Below are 14,827 nucleotides of genomic sequence, written 5' to 3'. Positions count from 1 at the left end.
TCGACTCGACATCAGCCCAGGCCCGCTCCACTGGACATCGGCCCGTGCCCGTTCAGCTTGACATCGGCCTGAGCTTGCTCAGCTCGACATTAGCCTGGCCCGTTCAGATCGACATCGGCGCGGGCCCGACGACTCGACATCAGCCCGGGTTGCTCGACTCGATATCGGCCCGAGCCAGCTCAACTCGACATCGACTCGGGAATGCTCGGCTCGACAACGGCCCAAGCGCGCCTGGCTCAAAATCAGCTCGGGCATGCTCAGCTTGATATGGGCCCAGGACTATTCGGTTAGACATCGGCCCGGGCCCATTCGGCTCGACATCGACTGGATTATCTTGGCTTAACTTGGATCGGACCAAATCAAAATCTATAATCTATATCTAATCCATATCCAATGGATTGGATTTAAAATTCAAAAATATGGATTTGAATTTAAAATAAATTCATTTAAATGATTAAAACTAATATAGATATGGTTGGATTTTGTATGCACCAAACTACCGGTTCACCAAATGAGTTATAAAAGACTCATACTATCACACATATCTACATCTCCTGGGAACTAGAAGGTGACCCTTCTAACTAGTAGTTAGAAGATATTCTATATAACCATAAAAAAAACACATATTATAAAGAGTTCCTTACACCAATATCTACAATTTTGATATTCTTTTCAAGAAAAAAAAAATCCTTTCAAAGGCTTTAACAAGTGTTTTTTGAGCGTGGTTAAAATTTTTTCTTTCTTTTGTTATAAAAAACTTTATTATTTTAGGTAAAAATAGCAATGATATACAGGAAGAGAGTAAAGTTGAAAATAAATAATTACTTTCATGGTATTGTAATACACCATTTAATAAATTTTAATTCAATCATAATTTTTTTTCAAAAGTTCACTATATTAGGTTGAAAGTTTGTTTTTAATAGATACTATATACCAACTGTTATATTAACTTAAAATGATTTACTATCTTATTTATATATCAGTATTGACATAATATTTTGTAAATAGTACTAAAATATAAATAATTTGATTCCGTTATTATTATTATTATTCATTTTGAAAGAAATTGGACATTAATAATCATGATATAAAATTATGACACGTTTGCTTTTTATCTAAAGTGATATAGCTGTAATTTGATGTTTGCCGTTATATAAATGCACATTTTACATGAAGGAAAAGAAAGCAAGGCAAGTGGTAAAAGTGACCAATTAACTCTTTACTTTCTTCCCTTGGTCAACTCTAGGATACGTAACCATCTTAATAAAGAACTGAATTATAACTCCAACAGAGAAATATAAGTGTGTAACAGACAAAAGATGATGCAAGTGGATTGTAGATGCTGTCCTTTTTTTTAGCAAACTTTTTGGTGCTATATGCCTTTACCTGTCTTCCATACAACTCTAACTCTTTGCAATTAGTGGACATTTACTCTTTTCTATCTTTTTTTTTTCTGGTTTTGTTTTTCTTCTACTTTGTTTCTCATCAAGTGGAAAGTCCTGTCACCTTTATCTGCTATGCATTATATTATATTATATATGATTTAGCCATTGCTGCTCAATGTAAGTACTATTGGGTGTCAATTTTTTGGTTTTGCTTCAATCATGGCTTTCTCTTCTTTCTTCTGCCATTCTCCATTACCATTGAAGGTACAGTTTCCAGTCTCTGATAAATGCTCTCTCTCAGTGTTTCTTTCTTCATTTTAATGTTGGATGTTTTGGACTTGAATGAATATAACATTACAAAAGAAAGTGGCACTTAAGCATGTTTTCATATTGGTGATATATGTTTGCCATTCTATGCACTTGTTTATATGCAAATGGCTATGTCAAAAATTTGTTCTTTGTTTCACAAAATTGTCTTGCACATATAAAACTTGTATGGTTTTTGTTCAAAAGGTACTTTCATGGGCATATTAAACAGGACTGATGTAATTCAATGATCATTTTCACAACTTGGTTATTTCAAGAGGTTTAGATGGATCTTGTAGTTTATTTACTCTGATGGTTAGATAACATGTGTATTTGAGTGTTCAAGAAAGTTGCTTACAATTGAAACATGTGTATTTCTTATAGATTAATCACTTGTGGCAGGCTAAAAAATCTTGTGGTACAGTTGAGAAGGAGCAAAAGTTTCCTTTCCCTATCAGAAGTAATGGTGCTCAGCCTGAACTTTGTAACCAGAGTCCACTTAGTCAGAGAAGTAGAGTCAGCTTAATCAGAGATTGGAGTTTCATAGGAGGATCAAGAGTTGCTATGAAACCAAAAATCTTGACATTGGTTCCTTTTCGAAAAGCCCGTCGTGTATATGCTTCATGTAATGCTTATTTTGTGCCACGTTTACTAATTTTGATAATCATTTTCACCATATCAAGATTAGTGTGCCAGGTGCTGGTCCAAATCAATTTAAGAACTCTCATAAAGTTACACTTTTAGCATTCTGGTTTTGCACAAATATGGTGTTATCACCTGCCACCTTGCAAAAATAAGTTTCTTTGAGTGTGTACTGTCAATTTTCCCCATGAAATTTTCCCTTGGATTCTGATCAATATAGTACATTGGTGCAATTTATTCTCACTTTATTGTTTAACTGATACCATTTACAATTCAATAGGACAACCAATTGCTTGTGAGCAATTTCTGTTACAAGTGTTAGATATTTGGATACTTTGATTCTTATGTTAAAATTGTTTATTTTATCCTACTAGCAAATTTAGTTTTTTAACTTGTAAAATTACAGCATAAAGGATTTATATACACACTCAAAGCAAAAACAATTATCTATAAATTGACCTTTTAACATTTAAAGTACATATTGGAAGAGAGCAAATGTTATACCTGATAAAAATTTGGAACTTGTTCATTCTGCTAGGTTGGAAATCTTCTTTTCTGTCTTCTTTTCACTTTCTTCTCTCATCAGGCATAGGGGAATTCATTTGAGGGTCTGAATTTCCTAAAACCATTTTGGTTTTAGTGTACAAAAGTTTGTTTCTATGGTTTCTATTTTCATGCAAAATATAATGTGAATGAGGGTGTCTATTATACACATGACAAACAGTAACATTAAATTATCATAAACTCCCTAAGTATCATTTATGCTCTCTGTATTAATCTAATTGAATATTCCTTGTTCTGGTATAACAAGCTTCATATCTTCAACTTATTTATAGTCTGCATTTTAGGAAAATGAATAGAGCTATATAAGTTTCCTATATTCATTTTTCTACCTTCATAATGTAGGGTTGTCAGGATCAGAACTTGCTAGCACTGCCTTTACACTAGGAACAACAGCTGTGCTTCCATTTTACACACTCATGGTTGTAGCTCCAAAATCTGAATTAGTATGTTTCTATGTTATAAGCTGATATGCATGTATGCTTTTTCTTCTTTCTATATATTTGTCCTACAGAACTAGAGTATATATATGTTTGGTGTGTTCTGATATTCTTTCATCTAATAGAATTTTATTTCTGTAATTCATGTGATGTGCCTGATTCATTTTCCTGGAATCAAAAAATGCAGACTAAGAAGTGTATGGAAAGTAGTGTACCATATATAGGGCTTGGTGTTCTATATGCATATTTATTGCACCTTTCTTGGACCCCTGAGACAACTGGACTTATTTTTGCAAGCAAATATTTGCTACCAGAGGTATGTATTCATCAATAAAGTTAAGACTTAACTGCACTTTTGGCCTCATAAGGATTAATTGTACCATCTTAGTCCCTATCCAAATATCATAGTTGTGCAATTTTGGCTTTCTAAACATGCAAAAAGTCTTTCTCACCTCACCAAGTTCCAATTGGTGGAGGGATTTAAATTACAAAGTTCTGATATCTCAGTTAACACATGAAATTTGAGAGACTCAAATCTCAATTTTCTATACTTTTAGCCAAATGGTCTAAATGAAACATGGAACCAAAATCACACAATTACAATTCTTGAGTACTAAAAGTGCTATTAAGCCTAAAGTTAAACTTCCATGTCCAAAACATTGATATATTACTGTGCTATCTTCCTTTATACTTGGTGCAGCTGACTAGTATAGGGAAAATGTTCTCCAGTGAGATCACTTTAGCCTCAGCTTGGATTCACCTTTTGGTTATTGATCTCTATGCTGCAAGGTTATAAATCTTTAATTTTGTTTTGAATTAAGTACGTTTATAGTCATTATAAATATAATTGAATTTGATTTTAGTTCTATAAAATACAAAATTGTTGATTTTGATCCTAAACTTATAGTAATGATGTGACATATATTTAGATATGTCACTTTAGCGACCATTCTGAAGTGGCATGTCACATTTCCAGAACGATGATAATCCCATATCGATTAATAAGTTATGATAGGGGCATTTTTTAATCATATAAGGATTAATACATGATTGAGGAGCTCTCAAGAATAAATACAATTGTAGTAATTATATTATTTTTTATTCAAAATGTTTCTCAAAATTCATCTGACCTAAGGATAGGAGTAGGTAAAGAGTGTAAGTATAGAGAGATTCACACAGAATGTTTATATTGGTTCACTCTTAACCAAGATCTACATTCAGTCCTCAGAAATCATTGAGAATTCATTACGTAATCAACCTTAGATTACAAGCTACACACACCAACAATGATGATCTTGAACCCCTCAAGAACACACACCACTCCTTGGCAAAAACCTCACCAAGAATGTTGATCTTGATCCCCTCAAGAACACACAACACTTATTGGCAACACAAGTACAGAAATACAATTATCAAGGAAGTAGGGAATAGAATACGCTTGGGTAAATCACAAGATTAAAGTTCAAAATACAAGACCCAATCTTATTCCACACTTTAGATGATCCAAAAGCTCTTTGAAAACTTGAAAATTGTTTTTGATTGATCTCTCTCACATTTTTCATGCATAGGAGCGTAAACAACCTTTTTATCTTTCAATCAAATGGTTAAAACAGTTAAAACAAAAAACCAAAAGCTGTTGGAATCATTTAAAACAGAAAAACCACTTAAAAAATTATGTTAAGGTTTCATAAAAAGAATCGATTGATTTATCGAAACAATCGATTGATTTTTGTTTGACAGCAAAGGCAAAGGCAAAGTTTTTCCAAATCATTTTAAAATTTACTAAGTGTCTAACAACCTGTTGATTCGAAATTTCCATCTGTTGAAATTTGTTTGACAGTAAAGGCAAAGACAAAGCTTTTCCAAATCATTTTAAAATCCACTAAGTGTCAAACAACCTATTTATTCAAAATTTCAACCTCTTGAAATTTCACTTCCTTTTAGAAAACCCATTTTTTCAAAATGTTAAAGATTCAAATGAATTTGGATCATCTTAAGGAGTGAATTAACAAGTTTCAAACAACTAGGCAACACACACACACAACAGCAAGGTCTTCAAGCTTTTCCACTTAGATTTGGAGACATCAAACCATCTTGTTCAACAACTTGGACGTCAACCAATACCTATATGCTTTGTGTCTGTTCCACGTGCAAGTTTTTCATTAGTTTTCTAAACCAAAGAGTTTGGTTCATACTCAACAACAACAAAGGTTTAAGTTATAATTTCTTACTATTTTGAACATCATGAGAAAAATCTAGAATCGAGAGTAAAACAATAGTCTTAGGTATACTATCAAAATATCTAAGAACATTGAAATTTTTAACTTGGTTGGACCTTATTCCAATATCAATTGAGCCTTTTACATATCTAAGAATCTTTCTTGCTGCCTGAAATTGAATTTATCTAGCGCAATGCATGTACCTTGATAGTAAACTTATAGCATGTATAATATATGGCCTAGTTGTAGTTGTTGTTAAGTACATCAAACATCCTATCAAAATTTTGTACAACCTTCATCAACCCCTTCAGATCCATTTTCTTTGTGAAATTTCTCGTTTTGATTCATCGAAAGAGCAACTGGTTTACTTCCAAAACACCTTAGTGAGGATTTAGGCATAACATAAATAATAACATATGTGAATAAAGAATTTTACACAAAGAAACATTTACATAACATACTTACAAGATCAAACTAAAAGTTTATCCAAATAATTATACATATTTGTTAACAAAAGGGAAATTAATACAAAGATCTTTACAAAAGTTAACTTATAAACTCAGAAGTTGAATGAAACCTAAAAGTTGTTTCATACTTCATACTGTATAGTTTACTTCCAAACATGTTCATATGGAATATATAAAACTGTGTGAGATTAACTTCGTGAGTGGAAATATAACATACAATAAATTAGTACATCATTAAACATTTCACAAGTTGCTATTTCAAAAGCAATAAAAGAAATCATATCTCACATATATCTAAGTAATTGAATTTAACTCAAGAAATAATAAGGTGTGTTTGTCTCTAAAAATATATTTAACTTTTCTTCTTCCATCCTCTTGGCATAATGTTGAGTTCAAACTTTCTAAGAGGTGTCCTTCTCCTTTGTGTCATTAATTCCCAATGTTTATACCCCCTAAGGAATTCAAACCTAGGAGGCTCTTATATCCTCTCAAATTTATTCAAAAACAGACATATGAATGCTCTTTGAATGATACATGTTTTGCAAGCATACTTTACCATTTATTTTCTAAGCAACTTGTGAAAAATTAACTATACTTAAAAATTAACTATACTCAGTAACTTTAAAAAATTCTCATAAAATATTTCATAAGGCATAATATTATACTAAAAAATCTTCATATGAAAGAATAATGGTGATTCTAGGAATACCTCATAAGAAAGGTTTAAAAGACAATATATCTCATTAGGAAATGATTCTAGGGGCTAGGTTTCATAACCATGCCCCTATACTTCTCCTATGTCACACTTCTTACCATAAAAGGAGAAATATGATGAAAATAAGAGAATCACTCACCTAGACAGAAAATTGGTCAGTAGAACTTGAAGAGGCTGAGGAGAAGAAGTGATGGAGAAGCAAGGAAAGATGGAAGAAAGAAGAATCTCTTGATTCCTTGTGCTTTAGGTGGTAAGGGGACATTTTCTCTCTTAGTTCTCAACTTTGTTATGTATCAAAATATGTAGAAATAAAAACTTAAGGTTATTTATAATAAACTAAGAGGGGTCAATTTGTTGAGCGAATCCCAAAACACTACGAAGATTGCTAAAAGTTATGTTACCACCCCTTAAATCCGCTAGGCGTAGCCCTTGTGCCTTGAGCAGATTCACTCCAAAGAGAAAGAATGGAAAAAAATATATATTCAATAAGGAAAATTTGATGAGTGTAGCCTCCGTGTATTGAGCGGATGTACTCTAGAGGCAATTTTTTGGGTAGTGTAGAAAACTGGCTAAGCCAAGTTATCCTGCACTGAGCGGATCTAACCTACACTTAATTCCCAATTCTCAATTTGTTGCAGAGGAAATTTTGGCGCAGTGTTGAAAATGGATTGAGCATATCTGAGCTAGATTGAACGTAATTATGTGGAAAAACTTCCAAAACCTTTTTTTGCATAATTTTGTTGAGCAGAGTCAACCCGCTAAGCAATTTTTTCTTATTGAAGGCACTTTGAAACCATGTTTAAAAAAGGCGAGGGGACTTTCCTACCTAGTATCCTAAACAAAGTTTGGATGTTACAACATCTCTTCATCTTGAACTTCATAAGAACCTATTTTACATCTTTTTATTACATACAAATGTTGCATTTTGCTTTTGTTAAACCTACATACCCAGGAAGAATGTCATCATTTCGAAGTGTTTCATTTCAAAAGCATTTTTCATATCTTATTCAAACATGTCAACTAATTTCATGTGACTTCTTACAACAAAAAGATCACCAATATAAAGAGATAATGTAACACCCTATAGAGAATATGAGCATAAGATATACAACAATATATGTTAGTAAAAAAATTTACCATAAAGTAACATTTATATAACAATTGGTATACATTTTTTTGTCCAAAAAAAATAGTACAAAACTAATAGATAAAGTATAGTGGTTAAGTATGTTATAAAACTAGATAAATGTACATATCAATTTAGAAAAGGAAAATATACAAAGATCTTTCCAAAAAAAATGAATAGGTGTTCATTATTGTTTTACAATCAAAATAAAAGCACATTCAGTGTAGACCATCTAATGCACTGCTAGATTGTTTAACACCAAAGAGATGATAGTATAAGTAGGGTTAGTTAATCCCAAGTTGTCTCCCAACGAATTCAATAGTAAATCCTGTCAATTAGTGTTTGTAATTCATCTAAAAAAAATAAAAGTTAGAAATAATAGCAAAGATAAAAAGGGGTTTAAGGATGTTTAGTACAAAAACCTAAAATAGACGATGAAAAATAGTAAAGAAAGAAGGTTCGCTCTCAAGTTCATTTAGCAGTGAATTCGTCATTGATTATCTTAAGATTATCATTCTTTCAATTCACACACAAAGTTGAACTTCATCAAACAAGCGTTAATCAAATTCAACAGAATCTTATTAGCATAACAAACGTCTACTGATGTATTCAGTATCTTACTTGTCTCCATGCATCTACTCATAAGATGTTTATCTTTTATCTCTTGAATTAAGAAAACAAAATATTGATTACAACAAACTAAGCAAGAACTAAAATTTAAGAATTTTTTTGAATTACCAACAAACATTTAAAACCAATTCTTCAACCGAAACCAAAATTAAAAAAGATCACACTATCTAACACAATCTGCTACAAAGAATTTTAAGAACAAGCACTTTATTGAACTAAAACTTCATAAATCATTGTAAAATCACAGGAAAATCAACCCAAAAGAGTTTAGCATTCCATCTGAAAGAAAAACAAAAGAATTACAAAGACAAAAATAAGAAAACACTAATTTTTTTTGTTTTACGAACATATCCAGAGTGAAGCTTGAAGATTTCTCCTTGAAGCTTACATATTTTTATAAGTTTCTTTAGTCCAAGGATCTCAAAATTATATTTTGGTTCATATATTGTTCACAAATTCATATATCCAGTTTTATCGCGAATTTTGTTTCTTCTTATTTTTGCAAATGATTTGTTTTCAATTCCGTTTATGTGATATTGTAAATTTTATTCTCTAAATCCTCTACTCATATCGTCTACTCCATGTAATATTATACTGTATATTGTGACTAAAAATACAAAATTCACAATTACAAAAGTTAAGGCCAAAATAAACACAATTAGATGAATCCTATATAAGATAGTGATTTATACATATTTTTAGTCCAGGAAAACTATCACTAAATGTTCTAAGTGTGAGAAAAATGATGTTCATTACTAGGCAACTTAGGAAGTTACTCAATGACAGAGATGTAAATATCACTACAAGAAAATCATTAAATAGAAACCAATTTTAGAGACAAAAAATAATTAGTTGTTATATTGACTAAATTAGAGACCATGTTAGAGACTGGAAAAATTATTGGTTTCTAAATTAGTTTCAATTATTCATAAATAGTTTCTAAATTGGTATCTAATTAGCTAACAAGGTTTTAACTACCAATTATTTAGATTCTAAATTTGGTAGCAAAAACATTGGTAGCTAATTAGATACCAATTTAGAAAGTACTTATCAATAATGAAAAACTAATTTAGAAACCAATAATTGTTTTAGTCTCTAATTTAGTCAATATAGTAACTAATTATTTTTTGTCTCTAAAATTGGTTTCTATTTAATGATTTTCTTGTAGTATATCTTTTTATGGATATGTTTTTAACAAGCATACATTACAATGTTTTCTTCAACAACTCATGAAATAAGGACCACACATAAAGCTTCAACCCATTAGGAACTTGGTTTCAATTTAAATGGAATGACAACATTCAATATCTCTCAAAATATTTCATAAGATATAATATTATACTCAAATGTCTTTATATATAAGTACTACTTTTGAGTAGTGATAGTAGAAATAACTCTGAAGGAAGGTTTAAAAAACAACATATATCTTTGAAAATGATTCCAAGGGTTAGGGTTTCACAACCGATGACCCTATATTTATTCTAGGTCACATCTCATACCACATAAAAGAAAAGATGAAGATAGGAGAACCACTCACCTAAAATGATGAATGATTGATAGAACTTAAAGAGAAAGATGAAAGGAAATAGTGGATATGCGCAAGTGATGTGAGTTGATTTTAGATTCTTCCATTTTAGAGGTGCCACTTTACTTATTATTGAGATTTTTAACAATTATATGGTGAGACCTATGGAAGATTCCCACTGGACAAGAACCTAACCAAGTGGTTAAGTAAGGGTGAAGGTTCACTTCCAAAGGCAAAAAGGAAAATCACATAATAAGGTGACAATGATGCATAGTGCGAAAATTGAAAGACATGAAAGGAAACACAATAGCATGATGGAAACCGAATTGAAGAATGAAGCAAAACAAATATAGGAAACACAAATGAAAGTGGCGTATGGAAATGGTAGAAGAGATGAAAGGAAGAATGCTTATGGTGATGGAAGAGAGTTGGAAACGCTACTTGGAGTGTGGTTCTCCAAGATGAGTGTAGAGTGTGTCGCCACTTGAGAGTTCTCAACTCACTCAAGATAAGACCTAATGTTTAGAGCAAACTAGCCTCACACAATTTGTGCGAGTTTTCCTTCTTCTATAAAATTCAACATGAAAATACAAGGAGGAAGGCACCCTATTTATAGGAGATGGTGTCTTGGAAAACGAAAAGCAAGGGTAGGATGGTAAATGTATGAGGGGGCTGCCTTTAGGGTTTGACTACGTAAAAACCACACCTTAAGCCACTTCTTCTAAAAACTAGTTCAAAAACAAGTTCAAATGGTAACTACACCCCCTTATTATGCTAAAGGCACCTATTCTAGCCTATCTTGCTATTTGGACCCCTTAAAGTTAGCCCAATTTATTTACAACTTGTTTTATTCTTAAGAAGACTAGAAGGAAGAACATTTGATGTCCTGGTTTTTTGCTCATTTCTCTTTCTGGTGAGGTCTGCTAGATCCTTGGTGGGGTCTTCACATGAAAGTTGAGATGACTTTTCATAGTGTGAATGGTAATTTGAGTCCTTGGTCATCTTCTTGTTGGTTTGGATTCAAAAAGGAAAAGGAGAGAAGGAAGAATCTTGTGATCCTCGTATCTCAGGTGGTAAGGAAAAATTGTATCCCTTAGCTCTTAGCTCTATTTTATGCAAAAAGAGATAAGAAAACAACTTATGACTAATTATACCTAACTTACAAATTCCAATTCCCTAAACATATCCAAATTCGTTGAACATATCACCAAAAATTACCTTGTCACCACCTTACTATGTTGAGTAGATACTAATCCACTGAGGTGATCTCAATTATCACAAAAGATCAACTCCCGAGGTTGAAAATTAGGGCACTTAACAACAATATTCGCTAATCACATTTGAAAATGGCTGAGTGGATTGAAAACGAATAAGTGGAATTTAAAAGGGTTGGGCGGGTTGAAAACGATTGAACGAATTTTCTTGAGTAAAGGCATTCTACAACTATGTTTAAAAGAGCCTAAGTTACTCTCCTACCTAAAATCGTGAAAAATAATTTTGTCCTCAAGTGTTGTCCCTCCCTCCCTCCTTATATGTCCTCAAATGTTGTCCCTCCCTCCCTCCTTATATAAATGTTGTCCTCAAAAATTGGAAAAACATACATATATTACTCAAAAAGGTATGAATAGTGAAATCATATGTATTTTTCCTTCTCTTGTAAGCTTCTTCCACACAATGTCCCGTCCAAATTACCTTTAATAAATGAATGGTCTTGTTTCTAAGTGTATTTGTCATTGTGATAAAGAATTCAAACAGGTTCGGGTTCATAAGGTTGGGTTTTAACAAAAAGACACTTAATAACATATTATGTATTTCCAAAGTTCAGAAACATGGAAAACATTATGATGATAGACAAGGGTGGTGGCAATGCAACTTTATAAGCTACTTGGTCAACTATATCAAGAATTTGAAAGGGACCAACAAATCTCATACTCAAATTTTGAGCTTGTACAACTCTCCCAATACAATGAAAACTTTAAAATACCAATATGAGAAAAAACTCTTAAGAATACATGATCACCTTCCTCAAACTTTAATTTTTTTTCTTCTTTTATAAATAGTTTTTTTGCTTTCTTAAGTTATTTCTATTTTATCCCTGATAATTTGGTTTTGCTAGGTAGTTTCCAAGATTATATCTAGTCCATATTTTTTAAAAGACATCTTTATTCAAAATTAAATACAACCATGAGTAAAAAAATTACAAAAAATCAACAACTAATTAAAAGAATTAGTTCTTACAAATCAAGTAGTCAAATATTCTTATTTGACTCTTTATTGTCTACAAATGTGGAAATATTATTTCACTCTAATTCCTAAACATTATAAGAAATATATATATATAGACAACTTCTTTGATTAATCCATTTAACACCATAGGGTGTTATTATTGGTCATCATATCATATGTGAAGAATCGATTATGTTGGATTGGGCACTTAATATTAGAACAAAAGTTATAGCCTATAGTTAAATCACTACTCTTTTTATTTAAGAATGTGGTAGCACAAATGTCACAATTTGATAATGAGTTAGTCTACGTGTTTATACTACGAGATAATTGATGACACCTATAACAATATTTTCCTCAACAATTGCCTCGCTGAAAAGCAAACTCGTGATTTTGATTCTGATACCAATTTTTGGATCAAACTCTTACTACTAGACCAAAATTTATAACTTAAAATTAAATTGCAACTCTTTTTATTTAAGATCATAACAGCTCTGCAACACAATTCATTGGGATTTAACTATTTATACGGAAGCTCACAACAAGTTAAAGGCTATGATTCCATTATGACTTTAGCCATGGTTTTTGTCACGGGATAATAATGCTAGTTGCAAGAATTTATCCATTATAAATAACAATATATGTGGTAGTGGTTGATTTTGTTATTTAATACAGAGAGTGGAAGATAAATTGATTCCAGTAATGGAGTGATTGTTTAAGGAGATATGTGATTTGATTGAATCTTTGGGGGAGCATGATGTCATTTGGAGTAAAAAACTAAATGGTAGTTTTTCTACCAAGAAAGCTTATGAGTTAGTTAGTGACATGTTAATGATTCCACGCATTCAACGTAGTAATCCATTAGAAAATCACAGTCCCACCAAGAGAGAATATGTTTTTATGTTTACTTGTAACTGCATTCATGAGGTTAATAACATAAGTATGCTATATATACATCCTTTGTGTCAACCTTAAGAAATTGCTCGTCTGTTCAGTGTATCTAGACAAAAGTTAATTCTAATTACTTGTTTAGATTTCTTCTCTAGGGATGTAATGGAGCTGTCCATGGATCAATATAACCTATTTGACTGTTCTCTTCCTTAATACAATAAAAGTTAATAAAATAATCAAAGCACTACAACTAAATTTAGTCAATAAAAACCTATCTTCCTCTTTTGTTTTGTTTCCATGTATCATTCCATGCAATTAGATAAAAATCAATTGTAAAAAAAAGTTATTATATTTACTAAATTATATATTATGTTAGTAAATAAAAAAAAAATATTGATATCTAAATTAGTTTCTATTATTAGTAAATAATTTTTAAATTAATATATAATTAGTTATCAAAATTTTAATTATCAGTTTTAGAATTTAAATAATTGATAGTTAAAACATTGATAATTAATTAAATATTAATTTAAAAATTATTTATTAATAATACAAACTAATTTAAATATCAATAATATTTTTAATTTATAAAATAATATTAATTTTAATTAATTATTATTTTTTTTTATTTATTTAATAATTTTTTAGAGTGATAATGTTCCTCCTTCGTATTGGTAAATTGTTTTCTCATTGATTTGGTTTGACATATATGTGTCTATAAATCCAGGCATGTTTTTCTGGAAGGACTTGAGAATGAAATTGAGACACGGCATTCAGTTTGTCTGTGCTTGTTCTTTTGCCCTATTGGGGTTCTCACTCATCTCATCACCAAAGCAATCACTAAAAGTAGCAGACAAAACAACCATGGATTATAGAAGAAACCAAAGAACAATTTCATTTCAAGTTTAACAACTTCAGAAACTCATCTTCAAGTTTTTAACCTTGTAATTCTCATTGGAATTGTTTTCCCTCCTCAATCAAAATATCATATTGTTAGTACTTTTAATTCAATCTCAAGTGTATAAATTATCTTGTATAAATTATCTTTTCTAGTTCATTTACATCTTTTTCTCCAGTTTGCATATTGATTATATTATACATTATTTTAAAATTTAAAAAAAAAATATTATTAATAAAATAATAAAAACTAATTTAGATACTAATAATATTTTAACTCTTTAAATTATTATCTAATTTAGTTAATATAATAATTAATTATTATTTTTTTAAAAATAATTTTTGTTTAATAACTTTTTAGTAGTGTCTAAAAAATTTAGTTCATTATGTTTATTTCATAAAAGTGTATTTATTGAAAAATGTTTATCCAAATATTCCTGATATTGTATCACGGTGCTTATTTAAAATATAGCATGTCATTTGTTATATAAATAACGAACTTTTTATAAAAGTTATGTTTTTCTCATTTAGTTTTTAGGTAATTTTAAATAACTTTTTTTGATATCTTTGAAATTGATATTTTAAAAAATTCTAATATTTAATATGTATGTTTTTTTAGATATTTGTATGCCTAACTATATGTATAACTGTCAAAATTAGCACGTTAATGTATTTAATTTAAAAAAGTAGTAGACTAATTGTCATAATCAAATTAATGTATTAATTAAAATTATTGACACAAAAAAAAACTAAATATTTAACTTAAAAGATATTATTTTCAATGCTTGAAAATATAA

General features: G+C 30.4%; 1 protein-coding gene across 4 annotated transcripts; it reads left to right on the top strand.

Annotated features, from left to right (window-relative positions):
* Window positions 1-1,482: 1,482 nt before the first annotated feature.
* LOC137837216 (protein ABA DEFICIENT 4, chloroplastic-like) lies at window positions 1,483-14,208 on the top strand. 4 transcript variants are annotated; one of them, XM_068646150.1, is made up of 6 exons: window positions 1,483-1,649; window positions 2,094-2,316; window positions 3,240-3,316; window positions 3,522-3,650; window positions 4,035-4,123; window positions 13,861-14,208. In XM_068646150.1, the coding sequence occupies exons 1-6, from the start codon at window positions 1,605-1,607 to the stop codon at window positions 14,006-14,008; spliced, it is 711 nt and encodes a 236-aa protein (XP_068502251.1). In that variant the 5' UTR covers window positions 1,483-1,604; the 3' UTR covers window positions 14,009-14,208. The 4 variants fall into 4 exon arrangements, with proteins under 4 accessions (XP_068502251.1, XP_068502249.1, XP_068502250.1 ...); XM_068646148.1 differs by having other exon boundaries at window positions 3,240-3,340; XM_068646149.1 differs by having other exon boundaries at window positions 1,498-1,649; window positions 2,076-2,316.
* The last annotated feature ends 619 nt before the right edge of the window (window positions 14,209-14,827 follow it).

This window comes from Phaseolus vulgaris, chromosome 4, assembly GCF_000499845.2.
Source record: "Phaseolus vulgaris cultivar G19833 chromosome 4, P. vulgaris v2.0, whole genome shotgun sequence".
Classification (NCBI taxonomy): domain Eukaryota; kingdom Viridiplantae; phylum Streptophyta; class Magnoliopsida; order Fabales; family Fabaceae; genus Phaseolus; species Phaseolus vulgaris.
This window is presented reverse-complemented; position numbering and strand designations above follow the sequence as displayed.